At 37.9% G+C, this 16,312-nt stretch overlaps 1 protein-coding gene across 17 annotated transcripts in view; it reads left to right on the top strand.

Moving 5' to 3' along the window:
- The window catches only part of PTPRM (protein tyrosine phosphatase receptor type M), a 607,519-nt gene that overhangs the window by 420,595 nt on the left and 170,612 nt on the right, over positions 1-16,312 (top strand). For 10 of the 17 annotated variants that reach the window (XM_072999591.2, XM_078391540.1, XM_078391539.1 and 7 more), the window contains one exon: positions 7,031-7,060. The exons of the other annotated variants lie outside the window; for them this stretch is intronic. In XM_072999591.2, coding sequence (XP_072855692.1) covers positions 7,031-7,060 — 30 coding nt within the window. The remainder of the gene's footprint in view (positions 1-7,030; positions 7,061-16,312) is intronic. 17 annotated transcript variants of the gene reach the window in all.

Here is a 16,312-nt window from a genome sequence, read left to right as displayed (position 1 = left end):
ACATTTCCTAGTAAACATTAGCTCCTCTGTGTACCACTCTGTTCCAATATACATTTAGAGTAAGATGTGGTACTGTTCCACCTCGATAATAATTCAATTTATTTATTTATTTTATAATGTATTTATATTATTTATATGTCACCTTTCTTCACATAGGGGACCCAAGGCAGCTCACAAGTAAAATTATAAAGCAATAAACAGTTTGGAAATATCATATAAATATCATATTAAATTATTAAACATATTTCAAGATTAAAATGAATTTTAAAACATTTTTAAAAACATGTAAAAATCTGTAAACTAATAAATAAAGCTTTCCTGAGACACTTATTACTTAGAAACCTGCTTGAAAAGGAAGATCTTTCCCTGCCAACGAAAGAACAAGAGTTAGTGGGGGCCAACCTGGCTTCTCCAGGCAGTTCATCCCAAAGCCTCAGAGCAGCCATTGAAAAGGTCCTCTCTCATGACCTTGTCAAATGAGCTCGGGAAATTGGTGGAACTGAGAGAAGCCCCTCCCCAGAAGATCATAAGAACCAAGAAGACTTCTATGGGGTGGTACAAATCCTAGTTACTGTGTATGACATATTGTTGTGAATTTGCAGATCGTAATAATGGAAAAATGAAATAGGACAAGAAAACAGAAATGCCAGCATTTAGCTTCACACAACATTTTATAGTATTGTCAGTTTCAGTTTTGTTTGTTTTTTGTGTGTTTTTTTGTTTATTTTACTATTTGTACAGGTTATTAAAAAGAGATCAGAATATTCTGCAGTCATTACTTTTTGTGGGGATGGCAGTTTTACCTTGCATATTACAAAAGTAACAGTAGAGGCTTTTCCAGTTTATGGATGCATGGAGTTACAAATTTTAAAAATGAGTACAATATCTGAATTTAAGAAATCAGTTAAGAGATACATTATACTTCCTTGTCTATGTACCCTGTTTCCCTGAAAATAAGACCTAACATGAAAATAAGCCCTAGTATGATTTTTCAGGATGCTTGTAATATGAGCCCTACCCCCAAAATAAGACCCAGTTAAGTGAAACCCTGCCCTCCACCATTGTGCAGCAACCAGAAGAAGATGACAGGACGGTATTTGAATCAATGTAGAGTGTTGTACATGAAAAAAATAAAACATCCCCTAAAAATAAGCCTTAATGTCTTTTTGGAGCAAAAATTAATATAAGACCCTGCCTTATTTTCAGGGAAACATTGTAAGAAGATAATTTTGAGGGGGGTAATACAATGCAAACAAGGGTAACAAACATCTCATCTGTCCAAACCATATTTGAAAATAATATGTGTTTTTCATTTGAGTAAAAATATTATTATGTTAAGGTATTTTTATGACACAAATGACATGATTTGAGGAAAATAGCTAATATTCTTTGAAATTTGAAGCATTGCTATAACAGTTGTTGCAGTAATTTCTGCAGCATTACTCTCTTGTATATATCTGAAGAAACCCAAAGTAGGAATCTGCTGGTAATTGTGTTGCATAATAGGACTTTCAGATTATCTTCAGACTAATCGCAGAGCAGCACGGATGAAATAGTATATCTTGTTCACATAACATAAAGACTGTAAAGGAGATACTGTTAAACTGTCTGCATATGCATAGTCAGTCTATCTTAGCAAAACCTGATGTCTCACGTCTGTTCTCACTTCCTTGCTGGTATCTGATCAGTGTGTGACCTTAGCTTCCCATAAAACAACAAGTCTACATGCAACTCGCAATTTACAAGGTAAAGGGCAGACCTTAGAATACCTTATTCTAATATATATTCTCTGTGTTTCTTTCATTAGTTGTTTAAAGATTTGGTGAAAGTGATTACCACTAGGATAAATGCTGAAGTTGCAGGAATGTACTCCCTCACCAAGCTCTGGATATAGTAATCTCATAGTTGCTTCAGGGAAACTAAGGACATCCCAGAGTTTTTCAGCTTTTCCTACAATAACTTTGGTAATAGTGCTCAAACAATTTGGGAGATGATTATCCATGCCTTAAATGCTGTTCCTAGTTCCTGATTTGAGAAATCTACAGTGAAGTCATCAGTTGGGATTTCTGAATAACAAAAATATCAAAAAGAGAATTAGCCAGTTTTCATTTGTGGTCTTTAATGTCTTAGAATGGTTTACTGTGCAAACCATACCCTAAGGCATTCTCTTAGTTGTATGATAGGCACTGGAATATATGTTCCCATTGTGTAGCTAGAGTAAAATCAGAAATTCTGTGTGGCACAGCCTACAATGTAATTCTTTTCCATTCAGAAACTGGGGTGTAGCAATGAACTGGATTGTGGCTGTCATGTGACCTGGAGACTTTTACCAATTCAGACAACATGGGGGTAGAGAGAGACATAACATTCCCACATCAGTCCAATGATGCTGAAAGGGATCTTTATTCTTCCTTGGCTCACATGAAAGCTTCATCAAAAGAATGTATGTGCATAACAGTAATTCTGGGAAGATTCCACAAAATACAGCAAGCAGGTTTATGATCACAGATGAAAACTAGATAATCCTCTGCTTGGTAGTTTCCTGTCCATAGTAAAACCTATTGATCTGTGGGTTTTTCCCCTAACTGATTAATTTAAACAGATCAGATTCAGAATGTGGATTGATATCCTGATTAATTAATCAAACTAAAGTTTGGATATCACGGGGAACTGTGGCAAAGCTTGGAAAGGCTGATGGAATTATGGTGTTCCGAGGTTTTGTGGATCACAGTCCACTTTATGAATAAATTTTATGAAGTGGGCTGCAGTGCTGAAAATCTTGTGCTTGATAAAACTTCTTGGGCCAGTGTCCTGTTGGTGAACAACCAAAACAGTCCATTTTGTGCAGACTCTGTTCCCATCCTTTGCATAAGGGGAAATCCACTGAACCCATTAAAGCAATGGGGCATGTTCCAATTTGCGTAACTGCAAACCAGAGATTATGCCGAGAGACCATAGAGTGCTCCTCCTGCAGAGCCATTGCACTGTGCAAAAACAAACAGGATACTGGCCTCAGTTATTAAGGTACCTCAAATCTCTTCATTATTTCAGCGTCACATATGAGGATTTTAACTTACTTCACCATCTCCATGCTACAGAGCAAGCTGTTTTTGACACCTGAAGTATCAGATCCGATCTGTAATTTTTCCTTATTCATATGGATAGTACAAAAGCCCTGCACCCTGAAGTAATGCAGTGGAGTATGATCCCCATCTTAAAATTGCTATTCAGATTAAAATTCTATCTCAAACATTATTCCTGTATTAGTAATTTCTTCAGGTGCAGGGCAACCCAAAATCCTAAATTATTATCCAAGGCACTGGATGTAGAAGAATACTGCTCCTTGTCTTGGGTAGCGCACCTGTTGCAAGGCTCCCTTGTACAGTAACTGGAGCAGCAACACCGTCACCTAGTCCTGGCTACAGCAAGCGCGCAGGCAGGCACAGTTCCTCTACCACTTAAATCCCTCCTCAACCTCTGGAAAGGCCTTATGTAGTCTTGAATAAATTGCTGAATTAATTATAAGTCAAACATTATTCCCTCCATGTGTTAACACTTTTCTATTGTTTAACATTAATAACACCAGCATCTAATTGACAAGTCTTCTCATACATCAAACCTCATGATCCCATTATGGAAATCCAATATAAAAATATCTCAAACCACTTCCTCTTCATTTTTCTTGTATTAAATTAAACTGTAATGTGGGTCATGGGCTGAAATTAAAGCACCTGATTCTTCAACCATTCTTTATATGAAATAATTCATCTCAATACATTTTCAGCAGAATATTGCGTCCAAGAACTTGATAATTTTACATTGATTAATTATATTTATTCTTGTTTCTGAAATTGCTGCACATGTGGCATTATTTATATCAGTTCCATAATATTCCCGTCATTGTATCATATGTCAAGGAATACTGAGTGCTGTGTCATGAAATTGTCATATGACAAAATGGGAAAGGATCTGTAATTCTGAAATTAAGAAGAATTCCATTTTTGGTATATGTGCATTCATTGCTAGAGTAACACTACTCACTCTCTCTCCACTGTAGATAGAAACATTTTCATAGGGCACAGCACTATGTTCCTTATCCAAGGTCTACTTTTTTGTTGTTGGCTTTTTTTTTTGCATGATTCAAAAATACAAGAACATATATAACCACAGCTATCCTCCTGAAACAGCATGTTACATTCTTCCAGATAGAATTTTAGCAGAAATAAATTGAGCAAATGTGCCACATGTGATTAAATATTAAGCATGCAGCTTCACGTGTTTAAACAATACTGTTAGTATCAGAAAATAGGAATATGAAACTGGCAAACAGTTCTACAGCCAACAAAGATGAGAGAGAAAATTTGATGAAAGCCTCATTTTCAAAGGGATGCCTGCAGCATGTAGCTAGAGGCAAGTTAGCATTAGGTGTAGTCCTCTCTGTTAGGCCTGTTTATATGGGGATGTAGAGGTTTTTCTCCCACAAACAAACAAACAAAAAAGGAACTGTAAAGATTTGCACTGCCTATAGTTCTTGATTCTATATTTCATTTTACTGGTCCTAGACTAAAGTTTTTATTGATGCTTGAAACCGAGGGGTGGGGTGGGGGTTGAATAGTTAAGCTCCACCTTTTCTCTCTCTCTCTCTCTTTTTAATCACTTGCTTCCTTGAGAAAGATTATTTTCTTGTCTATGAGAAAAGAAGATACCATGGGTATAGTGGAACTGCAATTATGATACAAATACTGCTTATGTACATTGTGTCATCCTGAGGGGGTATATATTATTTGCATAAGGAAAATAGTTAGATCTCTGGGGTTGTCTCTTCAGTTCCTTAAGATCTAAAAAGTACAACAGAACTAGCAACAAGTCACTTGGAACAGAACACCTCTTGTGTTCTATATATGTCTGCTCCACTCACAGTTCACACCCAAATTAAAACTGTACCATCTTTTAGCTTGCCTGGCAAGTATGGCCACTGGCTAGGACATTGTCAGGACCTGCCAGTGCTGACAATCACCCTACACCTTGGTTTAAGCTAATTTTTGTGTCAGCCGTAGCCAGTAGGAGGAGCAGGGGATGGTAATTATTTAAATTTTCAAGAATGCCACAAAGCAATTCTGTATAATTAAAATTATACTGTGGATGATGTGAAATATTTCAAATGTTAAACATTCTTGCCTTGGTGAGATAACATTTCCCAGTGACTGAAAAGCAGAGATTGGCTTCCTGATCAGACACATCTGAATTTGAAACTCTGAATTTGTGGGCTCCCATCAGTGGTCTTTACAACTGGGCTATGACCTGTGTGGTAAATGGTTGGAATTATTCATTATTAAAATTATCCACAATGTTTTGATGCAGATTTGCTTTCTGTCATTCTGGAAAATTTAAATAATCACCATCGCCAGCTACTCCTTCTGGGTAAGGTTGACACAGAAATCAGCTAAACCAAGGTATAGTGTGGATGCAAGCACTGGGTCCTGGCGGGGACCTAGCCATTGGCCATAATTGCCAGGCAAGCTAAAAGATGGCACAGCTTTGTTTTTGTGTGAAATTTGAAATAAAGGAACATGCATTGTTTTTGTTATTAAAAATATTGAAAACATGTAGCTGATAGAATGATGAACTGGGACTCAGCAGGCCTGGGTTCAATTTCCTGCTCAGCCATGGAAACTCACTGGGAGCATGAAAATGGTAAAACCACTCTATTAAGATCTCACGTACCTTGAAAGCCGTATTAGGCTCCATATAAGTCAGTTCAAACTTGACGGTATAGAAGAGGAAGAAGAACATATGTATGACTGATTGCAAATCAAATTTTATTTTGTTCTTTTTACATGCCCAGCTAGTAATTGTGGGCCAGCAGAAGGTTCCATACTGTTACACTTTCTTCTTCTTCTCTCTGGATTCTCCCAAACAGGGCATTTGTTTCTCTAATTTCTGGCATTTTCTGCTCCTTTATACCTATAATTACCAGGATTTGCATCCTAATGGTTAGCAGTGAAGTTTCCTATCACCTTATTTTTCTATCTGCTGTTTTTTTCCTGCTACACCCGCTGCCCACATCATGTGCTCCTGATCTCTCTTCTCCATTGTTCTGATTCTAAATTATAGCACCACCACTCTTCATGTGGGAGAAAGCCAAGGTCACATTTGACTCCATTCTCTGGGCTGGCGCCTCTGGCACCTCATATGTTTATCTTTACTGTTCATGTTCCTTTTAAGCTGCAGAATTACCACCTCCTGCTACACCATGCACATGTTGAGTTATTTCTAAAAGGAAAAGGGGGAGGGGGAGTTGGAAGGGAAGGAAGACAAATAGGAGGAAAAGCCAGGGGGTTGATGAGGAGCAAAAAAGTACAGGACATCAGGCAAAAAACCTAGTTAGCTCCTGTTCATACTGGTATGATGACCAACATCATCTGGATGACAGGGCAGAACAGCAAGATCTTCTGGGACAAAATCAGGTATATTTTGCAAAACATATGCCCCATCTGGAGAAGCACTTTGACATTTGATCAGATCAACTGTGCATTGCTTTGTTGCATATTTAACTTCAATAAGATAAAAATTGAGAAAGAGTTTCCAATATGAAATAGCTCACAGTACGATGGCAAAATAAAAGTTTTCAAAAAATGTCATGTGTTAAGAGATGGCATGCTGTTCTTTATACTAGAAATACTATACTGTGAAATCAAAGCATGGCTAATAAATTAACATGTGTCTTTGTGTTATGTACTGTATTATGTATGTATAGGATGTATATATTAGTGATGGCTATCAGGTATGTGTTATAAATGTTAGTGAGGATTTTATTAGTCATTGTTTACACTGTTGTGAAGAGTGAATATATCATCTGTCTGTTTCAGATGTGGTGCATGGTATTTCTAAAATGCATTCTTGCTACCTTTTCATTTGTTTCTCCAATTCTAGTCTCATCTTGATTTTTTTCATACATTAATATTTGGCTTTTCTTTCCTTCCATTTCATCTTTTCCTCCACTGCCTAAATCCTTCCACCATCATGGCAGAAGAAGCTATCACTCCTACACTTATTACCTGTAAGTAACTTACTTGTGCATCATCAGAAACCTGCTTTCTGCCATGTTGTTCTTCTGTGCATGAATAGTGAATACTAATGACTCAGCTTCCCTTGTGAAACTCAAACATCTTCCAGCTTTGCTTGAAACAAAGCATCTTCATGTCATTGTGTTCAGATCCACTTTAGGTTTCTTTTGCCACATTGTTGTTGTTGTTTAGTCGTTAAGTCGTGTCTGACTCTTTATGACCCCATGGACCAGAGCACGTCAGGCCCTCCTTTCTTCCACTGCCTCCCAGAGTTTGGTCAAAGTCATGTTGGTAGCTTCAATAACACTGTCCAGCTATCTCGCCCTCTGTCTTTTGCCACGTACTGTGTGCTAAAATGTTGAATTCTGCCCATTGGAATTGATTAGAGGGGGAAAGCACTATTACTAAGAAGTGCTTGTAAAATGTAAGCCTGTGTACCTTTAACTAAAAAGACTTACATCCAGATCCTATGCATGTTTACTTATAAGTAATTCCCACTATGTTTCACAAGGGTTTATTTCCAAAAAAGAGGTCATAGGATTGTACCATTAGTTTTTCTACTTTTCTGTGCTTGTTGAAAATCTTGGTGATGTATGTACATGTGCAACCATTAACCATGTAACCATTATATACACTTGAATCCCATTCATAAACAAACATATTGCTTAAATGTCATTGGATATTATGGAATAGGGATCTGTTGCCATGTTAATCCCAGATAGTGAGATATACAAAGGAAGAAGTATCTCCTTTAGTTGGACTCAAAAATTTTATTGTGAGACAAATTTTTAAATAATGATGTTGTTTTTGTATGGCATATTGTGTCACAGTCTTAGTGTTGACTCCCTTTATCTGAAGAAATATGGAAAGTGCCCACTGAATGATTATGTATGCCATATACTCTATGTAAGTAAGTAATGGGTAGATAATCAGTTTGGCAGAGAATGTCTGTTGCTTTTATGTCTTGTATTTCAGCAGTCAGAGATATCTCACTGGCCACGACTAGAAACAGAATCTGATCTAGATGGAGCAGCCCTTATCTTGCATTTTTGTGATACTCTCTATGAGCTGAAAGAGCAATAGTTAAAGAAGTAGAGGAGTATTCTTAATAAAGATGCAGAAAATTAATTAGGTAATTCCAGCTAGATGACAGTTAAATGTCATAGTAAGGCTAGATGGTCAGCATGATGTTGTATCACCCTTTTGGTCTTGGAGGTGCTCATCTTGCACCTACAATTGTGCAAGTATAGGTTGTCAGTACAACAGGAGTAACAACAGCTATTTGCCTTACCTTGAGCTTATTGATCAGCCTGAAGAAGCTAGGGGCTCTTGGTGTCTTTGTTATTTCCTTCAAATTAAAAGAAAACAAACACATTAAGTAAGTAGAAGAATTATGTGTTATGCTCCCTCTGTAGCACTGTGAAGAAACACCACACCAGTTCCTACCCCGACTTCCAAGCACTTTGGGCCAGAGACCAGTCTGCCTCCAATCGCAAAAGCAACCGCCTTCTATAAAAATAAAGTTACTCGTAAGCATCACATTCAAGACATTAGCAGCAGTATCACTGTCATCTCTACTCTATCAGTGGAGACCCACCCATCCCCAAACCTGCCATTTTCTGATGTAAGGGAAAAAAACATGCATGGTTCAACTCAAAAGAGAGTTCCTCTAGCAAAATACCAAGTTTCAGACACTTCATAAGTAAATACGTGATACAGGCAGCATGGTCTCAGGCACTCCATTCTCCTTGGATTTGTACTTGAAAGTTTGAGGCATGCAGCAGGGTGACTTGTAAGCAAACCTAATTTTTCTTGGAGTCTACACGTGCAGCATCAACTTGTGGATTTTGCCCTTTAACCATCAAAATGATTATCTGAGCACACTTTACCCTTTGTAAAGGTATCATGTCCACACTTCTTTCTAAGAAAATAGTAAAACATGTTTACTAGAGAAATATACTTGAGACAGGAAATCCAAGAGAAGTCCTAGTTCTAGCTGTCTAAGTTGGAAATGTCAAGAACCATGGCTGGCCCTTTCAACTCTCAAGAACAAAGACAAGATGTCTCTTACTTGGAAGGACAGGAGAAAAGTGTGAGGATGAAGAAAGTGACATTAGCAGCTCTTAAGAATAGCAACCTAAGGTTAATGGGAGGTCCAGAACAGGTAAAGAACTGCCTAGGAAACCTGAGGAGGTCCTCCCCCCCTCTCTCTCCCTATGCAAAGAGATGCATCTTCTCAAGTGTAAGCTGAATTTTCACATGGCACATCATTTCTGATCATGGGACACATTTGGTAAAGCATCAGCTTTAGCTTCCTATGTTCAAGCTTTGTGGAACTTGAGTTTACATGGTATAGCCTGAACTTTGTCTCCAAACAGACAGATTTTTGATAACTGATTTTGAGAGATGCTTCTGAAACCCAAGGTATGTAGCATATTAAATCAGAACTTGGTAGGTAAATTATGTTGCCTAGGGACTGTAGTTTCATAACAAATTGAGCTGTAAGTTTTCAGGGTGATTTAATGAAATATTGAACCAAGTGCCAAGGGCAGAACCATGAGGAATGAGGTGAATGTACACAAATCAGTGTGCATTTAAGAGAAAAAGGAAGAGTGTTGGCAATTGGTAGAAAAAAATTAAATGAAATATCTTGTCACTCAGATGTTTTAGTGCTGAGAAAAGTTAAAACAAAATCATCTTGTCCCTGGGATGAAATGTATTTATTTAGCATGTTCCCATTAGGATTCCTGTATAATTATATTTTTATTTGAACTTTGAAATTGTTATCCTTTGAATTCCCCTTAAACCCTAAAGAAGATAACTTGGCTGAAATACCTATATTGAACGTATTGATAGCTGCTGTGACTAGATTAATGATAATCTGTCCCAAGAGGCCATCTGTCAGTATTCTTTTTATTTCCACAAGGTAAAAGCATCTCTGCTTGAAACATTTGACCACGATTTCTTCCTCTCACACTCTCAAAGAATTTCTTCCTCACGTTAACATCATGAGAGAGAGCATAGTCAGATTTCAAGATTATACAATCATCCAGGTTGGACAGTTAATGCAAATGATAGAAAACTTTTATTGGATAATTGTCATAGGATATAAATCGGGAATATAGCACAGAGGCTATACATGTCCTTCATTTTGCATTTTTAAAATTTGTGCTTGCATAGATATGTGATAGCTTGATAACAGCACCTGGTAGCTAAAAGATTAGAAATGAAGAGGAAAATAACATTTCAATTTATTCATATATTTTAAATATTGATTTCAAAGATTCTCAGGGAGGAATTTGCAGGCTTATTCATTTCCTCTCCACCAGGTTCTGGTTATACTGTCAAAATGTGATTACTTTAGCTAAGACCTAACAACTAAACAACAACAACAACATAGTGATTCCCCTGTAATTAGTTCATTAGGTTATACAGTGGTGCCTCGCATAACGATTTTAATTGGTTCAAAAAAAAACACGTTATGTGGAACATCGTTATGTGAAACACCATTTTCCATAGGAATGCATTGGAAACCGGTTAATCCGTTCCAATAGGCACGGATTGCCGTCCTTAAGCGAAAAAACCCATAGGAAACATTGTTAAACGATACAATGTTTCCTCCATTGGAATGTATTGAAGCCGACTCAATACATTTCAATGGCTTTGCGAAGTCAATTTTTGCAAAATTAAGTGTGTCATAAAAGGGTCAAAAATGGTTTTAAATGCTTGGATTAGCTTCTGCACCCTCTAAAACAGATGCAAAAGTTAATTTGTCTCTGATCTGACTTTTCGTTAATTTATGGTGAATTTTTCCCCCAACTTTTGACAGCTGTCAAAATCTGACAGCTCCATTGTTTCCTATGGGGGAAGAAAAAATTCACAATAAATTAACGAAGACTCAGCAACTGTTCTAAATGCTTGGGTTCGTTAGAGGACCCCCTAAGTCGTGTGCAAACCTTATTTGGCTTTGATCTGAACTTTCGTTAATTTATGGTGAATTTTTTTCTCCCCCATAGGAAAGCATGGAGCTGTCAGATTTTGGCAGGTCCATTGGTTCCTATGGGCTGGAAAAAAAAATTCACCATAAATTAACAAAAAGTCAGATCAAAGCCAAATCAGGTTTGCACATGACTTAGGGGGTCCTCTAACGAATCCAAGCATTTAGAACCGTTTTTGACCCTTCTAAGACACTTTTTAAATTGAAAAAAGAAACATTGTTAAGTGAAGCAGGGGACCTAAAATCGCATTCGTTATGCGAAGCATGGTCCCAAACTTCGCTAAGCGAAAATCGCTCATAGGAAACATCATTATACGGTGCATATTATTTTCTAAAAAAACACATTGTTATGCGAATTCATCGCTAAACGAGGCACTCATTAAGCGAGGCACCACTGTACTTAGGTTATACATTAGGTTATATTTTGGGTTTGGGAAGTTTGGAAAACATTTAACTCTTTCTTTCACACAGTTTTTCTCCTGTTATTCAGTCTCCCAGGAGGCTAAAAAAGTGTGTCTATGAGAAGGGGAGAGGGTGTTTCCTCTACCTTCTCTCTGTACAGTAGATGAATACATTTGCTTCAGTTCTGGTCTGAAATAACTTACAGTGGTCTCTTGTTAGAATTTCAAGATTCACCTCTCTCACACACACACACACACACACACACACACACACACACACACACACACACACACACACACACACACACACACACACACACACACACACACACACACACACACACACACACACACACACACACACACACACACACACACTAGTTTAGAACTGTAGCCTCAGTCAGACTTTACAACCTGAAATTAGGTAGGGCTTGAAGTGTGCGGTAGAGATAGAGGTGCACTCATAAATCCTTTGTATACAACCCACCTTAATGTCTGGCAGAGCTTCATGTATTCATACCAAGTTATTGTAAGCATGGTCAGTTGAACATCCTTTTGGTGTTTCTCTGATTGGCAATCCTTCTTCAATTAAGTTTCCAAACATGGAAATGCTGGAAGTGCAATCAGTAGAATGTTCTTCACAAGCACTGCTGTTGACCTTTGCGATGAATAAGTGGCGGTCTGCCAGACTTTCACATAGCACAGGGACAGGACCTAACTGCATGCCTGTGTTTGTACCATGCTTTAAGTCTTAACTGAATGCCTGAATAGGGCTTTAATTTCACAGACATTCATGCAGCTCGTGCGGTCAGCCTAAATTAAAAAGTTCACCAAGTTTTCATTTTTATTGTATGGGCAAGATATCATGTGCATGGTTTTATGTTCAGTTTGGTTGCCACTTGAAGCTTTCTCTTCACTATTGCATTTAGTCAAAAGAAGCATTAAACACAGATACTTCCTGAATGAGCCTAGTGCATGAAAGCTTTAATTAAATCTACAAGCAGAGCCTTAAGAAGAACAAGAATTAAATTAATTGCAACCAAAGTCTGGTATTTGTTTCAGTGACAGGCCTTTGTGCTTTGGAGAAAGTGCAATCAGTATAGCCTTATCTGAATTAGTAAACTCAGTATCACTTTTCATTAGCATGGCAAGTCATTGCTGTGTGTCTATGTCTAATGCCATTTACCTCAGAAATCGAGTCTGTTCCAATCACTTTGCCATAGGATCCATAGCTGTAAACTCATGAAGTGGAATAAATTGTTTCAGTTTTCTGCACTGTTGGTTTTTGTGAGCACTTTTCCAGACTGAGCTTCCTAATTAGACAACAGTGTGATTAAGGCAAATTCAGCAAATGCAAATATGGTATCAGGATTTATAGCAGATTATGTTTATTATGCTATGCTAGAGATAAAGTAATTTATACACATTGTTATTACTGACTTTTCAGTGACCCAGATGAAGAAATGCATGTAAGATAATAGTAGGTCTTGGACTTAAAATATGTCCAAAATATGACAGCTATTGAACCATGTCTGATTTTGCCAGTCTATTAAAAAGATGAAGATATTCAGCCATTGTTTAATCAGTATCAGCTGCTGTTTATCTACCTGCTGCTTCTCTAGCTATCTGTCCTCTAAACAGATATTTAGAGTGTATAATCTGAAATCACATTGTCAAGGAAAAAGGTATTTCAAATCCAGTATCAGGATGAGATAGCAGGAGAAGCCAATCATTTTTTTAAAAAATGTGCACATAAAAATCTGTTCCAAAGAAACAAAATGTGAAAAATTACAGTGAGCAAACTGAAATTATAGTTCCTACATGCCCAGAAAAGGTACCTTCAATTTTCACTTATTTTAGTGATATAACTAAAATAGCTCTGCATGATTCAGGAATGAGGCCCAGTTTATTTTTACAGTACTTAATTATGTGATGGCAAGTCAGAACTGACTTAAAACAATCCTAATAGGGCTTTCAAGTTAACTGAGGTATTTAAGGACTGGTTATATAAGTTCCACAGGATGTCGTGGGACTGTGGGTTAAACCACAGAAGCCTCTGCTGCAAGGTCAGAAGACCAGCAGTCGTAAAATCGAATCCACATGACGGAGTGAGCTCCCGTCGCTTGTCCCAGCTCCTGCCAACCTAGCAGTTCAAAAGCATGCAAATGCAAGTAGATAAATATGTACCACCACTGTGGGAAGATAACGGCGTTCCATGTCTAGTCGCGCTGGCCACATGACCATGGAAACTGTCTTTGGACAAACGCTGGCTCTACAGCTTGGAAACGGATTAGCACCGCCCCCTAGAGTCAGACATGACTGGGCTAAATGTCAAAGGCAACCTTTACTTTACCTATACAAGTTCCACTCTCCCAATGAGTATCCACGGCCAAGCGGGGATCCAAATCGTGGTCTCCAGAATCTTAGTCAGTCATTCTGTATATTACACCACATTGAGTACCATCATTCTTACTTAGTGATATACAAATAGTTAGGAATCTATCCTTCAGTAGGTGTAAACTGCATGTTATGTGGTATGGCATACCCTTCCCTTTCAGACTGGTTTCATGCTAGGCAATTGTACAGTTTTTAATAGCCTGAAATAGTAAACAAATTCAATTGAATTTAACCATGCCCTTAATTTCCTACAGCTTTTGGTCTGTCTTCCAACATATTAAAAAGCTTGCAGAAATTGAACCCATTCCAGGAAGTACAGTTATTGCATCAACCAGTAGTTAACTTATCAGGCTTTTTTAGCTGCCACATTTTCAAATAATCAACAAATTACTATTTTGATATAGCAATGTATCTGTATGTCAGTGTGAGAGATAATACAACACAGTTATTCCCTAGTGTACATGGCTGGAAAAATCTGTGAGCTAGAGCACCTGACTATAGAGTTAGGAATTCAGTTGCTCACTGTTAATTGTAGAACAAACAGCTTCTGTGGCCTTGGGCAGGCTGCACAGTCCCAGGATGTGCACTAGAAAAAGGGATCTGTGAACCATCTCTGAGTACTTTGTACCTAGAAAATCATGGAAAGATTCACTCTAAATCAGAATATACTGATTAAATGCTGTAGTGCAAGAGTGCAGAGCACATGACTAAACTACAGCTTCCATCAGCCTTAGCCAGCATAGCCAATGCAAAGGGATGATGGAAGTTAGAATCTACCAACTTGTGGAAGGTTACAGTTTCCTTGTTCTTACACCAAGTATTTAAAAGTACAACTGTCAATTAGTAAAAACATTCTTCAATGGGAGCAGTACAGATATTGAGGAATTCCTGTTCTTGAAGCAAGCGATGTTTGGTTCTCACGGTAATGAATTTCCACAGAGTTAGGAAAATTTGCCACAACAGCTCTTCATAGTGGAATAGACAGTCATAATCTGCACTTTATCTTCACCAGTAGCGCTTTGCTGTAATTCTGTTGGCTCCCTCCGCTTTCCTCAGAATCAGAGCTGAAAACCTTCAGGAGATGACTTCTTGCACCATGTAATGCTTCAAAGAAAGAGAAAGGAAGAGTATCCTATTTCTACTGCTGTTGAGAGACATGCACATTGGAGCTTTACCATAGTGTTATATTGTGTTGGATTCAACATAAATGTTGATTGGGGGGGACAAGGCATCCTGGGCCTATGCAACTTTATAATCATAATTATATACATTGCCTATCTATTAAAAACAATAACAACACTCAAGATGGCTGAAAAACATAAGTAGAACAGGTTAAAGCAGTTTAGAAATATGAAAAAAAGAAGTGCTGGACTACTAAGTGGTTTAGGTATTTGGCTGCAGAGCCAGAGGTTAAGAGTTCAGTTCCTCACTGTGCCTTCTTGAAAGAGGCTGAACTTAACGATTCATAGTACCCCCTCCAACTCTGCAGTTCTATAATTGTTGTTGTTGCTGTTAGATTGATAATACATCTATTAAAATCACAATAAACAAAACAACAACAGTAATAATTAAAACAATTTAAATCAAAGCAAAAACTACCAGGGCAACCATTGGGCTGATCAGGTCACTCCAATAATTGGGGGGGGGGGGAAATGTTCTTTGCATACCTAGAAAACAGTCCCCTCTCAAAATTTGGAACTGATTACTGCGGAGTCAACCGAATAACACTTAATTATGGAAAGTCTAAGATGCTAGTTTTCTCTGCAAACAAACAAACAGAAGATGATCAGTTGGTCATCCAATTGATCTGGTTGACTCCTACAGTATAAGTTTCACTTCTGTAAGTCTACTAAAAGGGCGTTGCACCAGAAGCTTATTTCAGCTACACTGAACTTTGTGCAGAATTGCTACTTCATTTCTCTCTTATAAAAAGGGATATGCTTGTCCCTTTTTCAGCTGAGGTCTTTGAAGCCAGGTTAACCCCATAGTTCTTATATGGAGTCTCAGTACAGATTACTGGTTTACATCTTTCCACTGAAATACAGTGGGGTCTTGACTTGAGAACTTAATCCGTATTGGAAGGCGGTTCTCAAGTCAAAAAGTCTGTAGGTCAAGTCTCCATTGACCTACAGTGCATTGAAAACCGATTAATCCCGTAACAGGCCGTTTTTGTTCCATTTTGGTTTTTTTCTGGTCTGTAAGTCAATTCTCAGGCTGCAAGTCAAACCTAAATTTTGCGGCCAGAGAAGTCTGTAACTCAAAAAGTCTGTAAGTCAAGCCATCTGTAAGTCAAGGGTCCACTGTAATTCAAGCCTCATTTCTGAGGTAATGCCTCCAAATGTGTATCTAGCTTGGCTCTTAGCTTGGAGGTTGCTTATGCTCACTGGCTTGGAGTCATGCCTCTTGCTACTGATATGCTGTTTGCCATAGTGACGGTGTGGGTTCCTTTG

The sequence above is a fragment of the Pogona vitticeps genome, chromosome 4 (assembly GCF_051106095.1).
Source record: "Pogona vitticeps strain Pit_001003342236 chromosome 4, PviZW2.1, whole genome shotgun sequence".
NCBI classification, from domain to species: Eukaryota; Metazoa; Chordata; class Lepidosauria; order Squamata; family Agamidae; genus Pogona; species Pogona vitticeps.
This window is presented reverse-complemented; position numbering and strand designations above follow the sequence as displayed.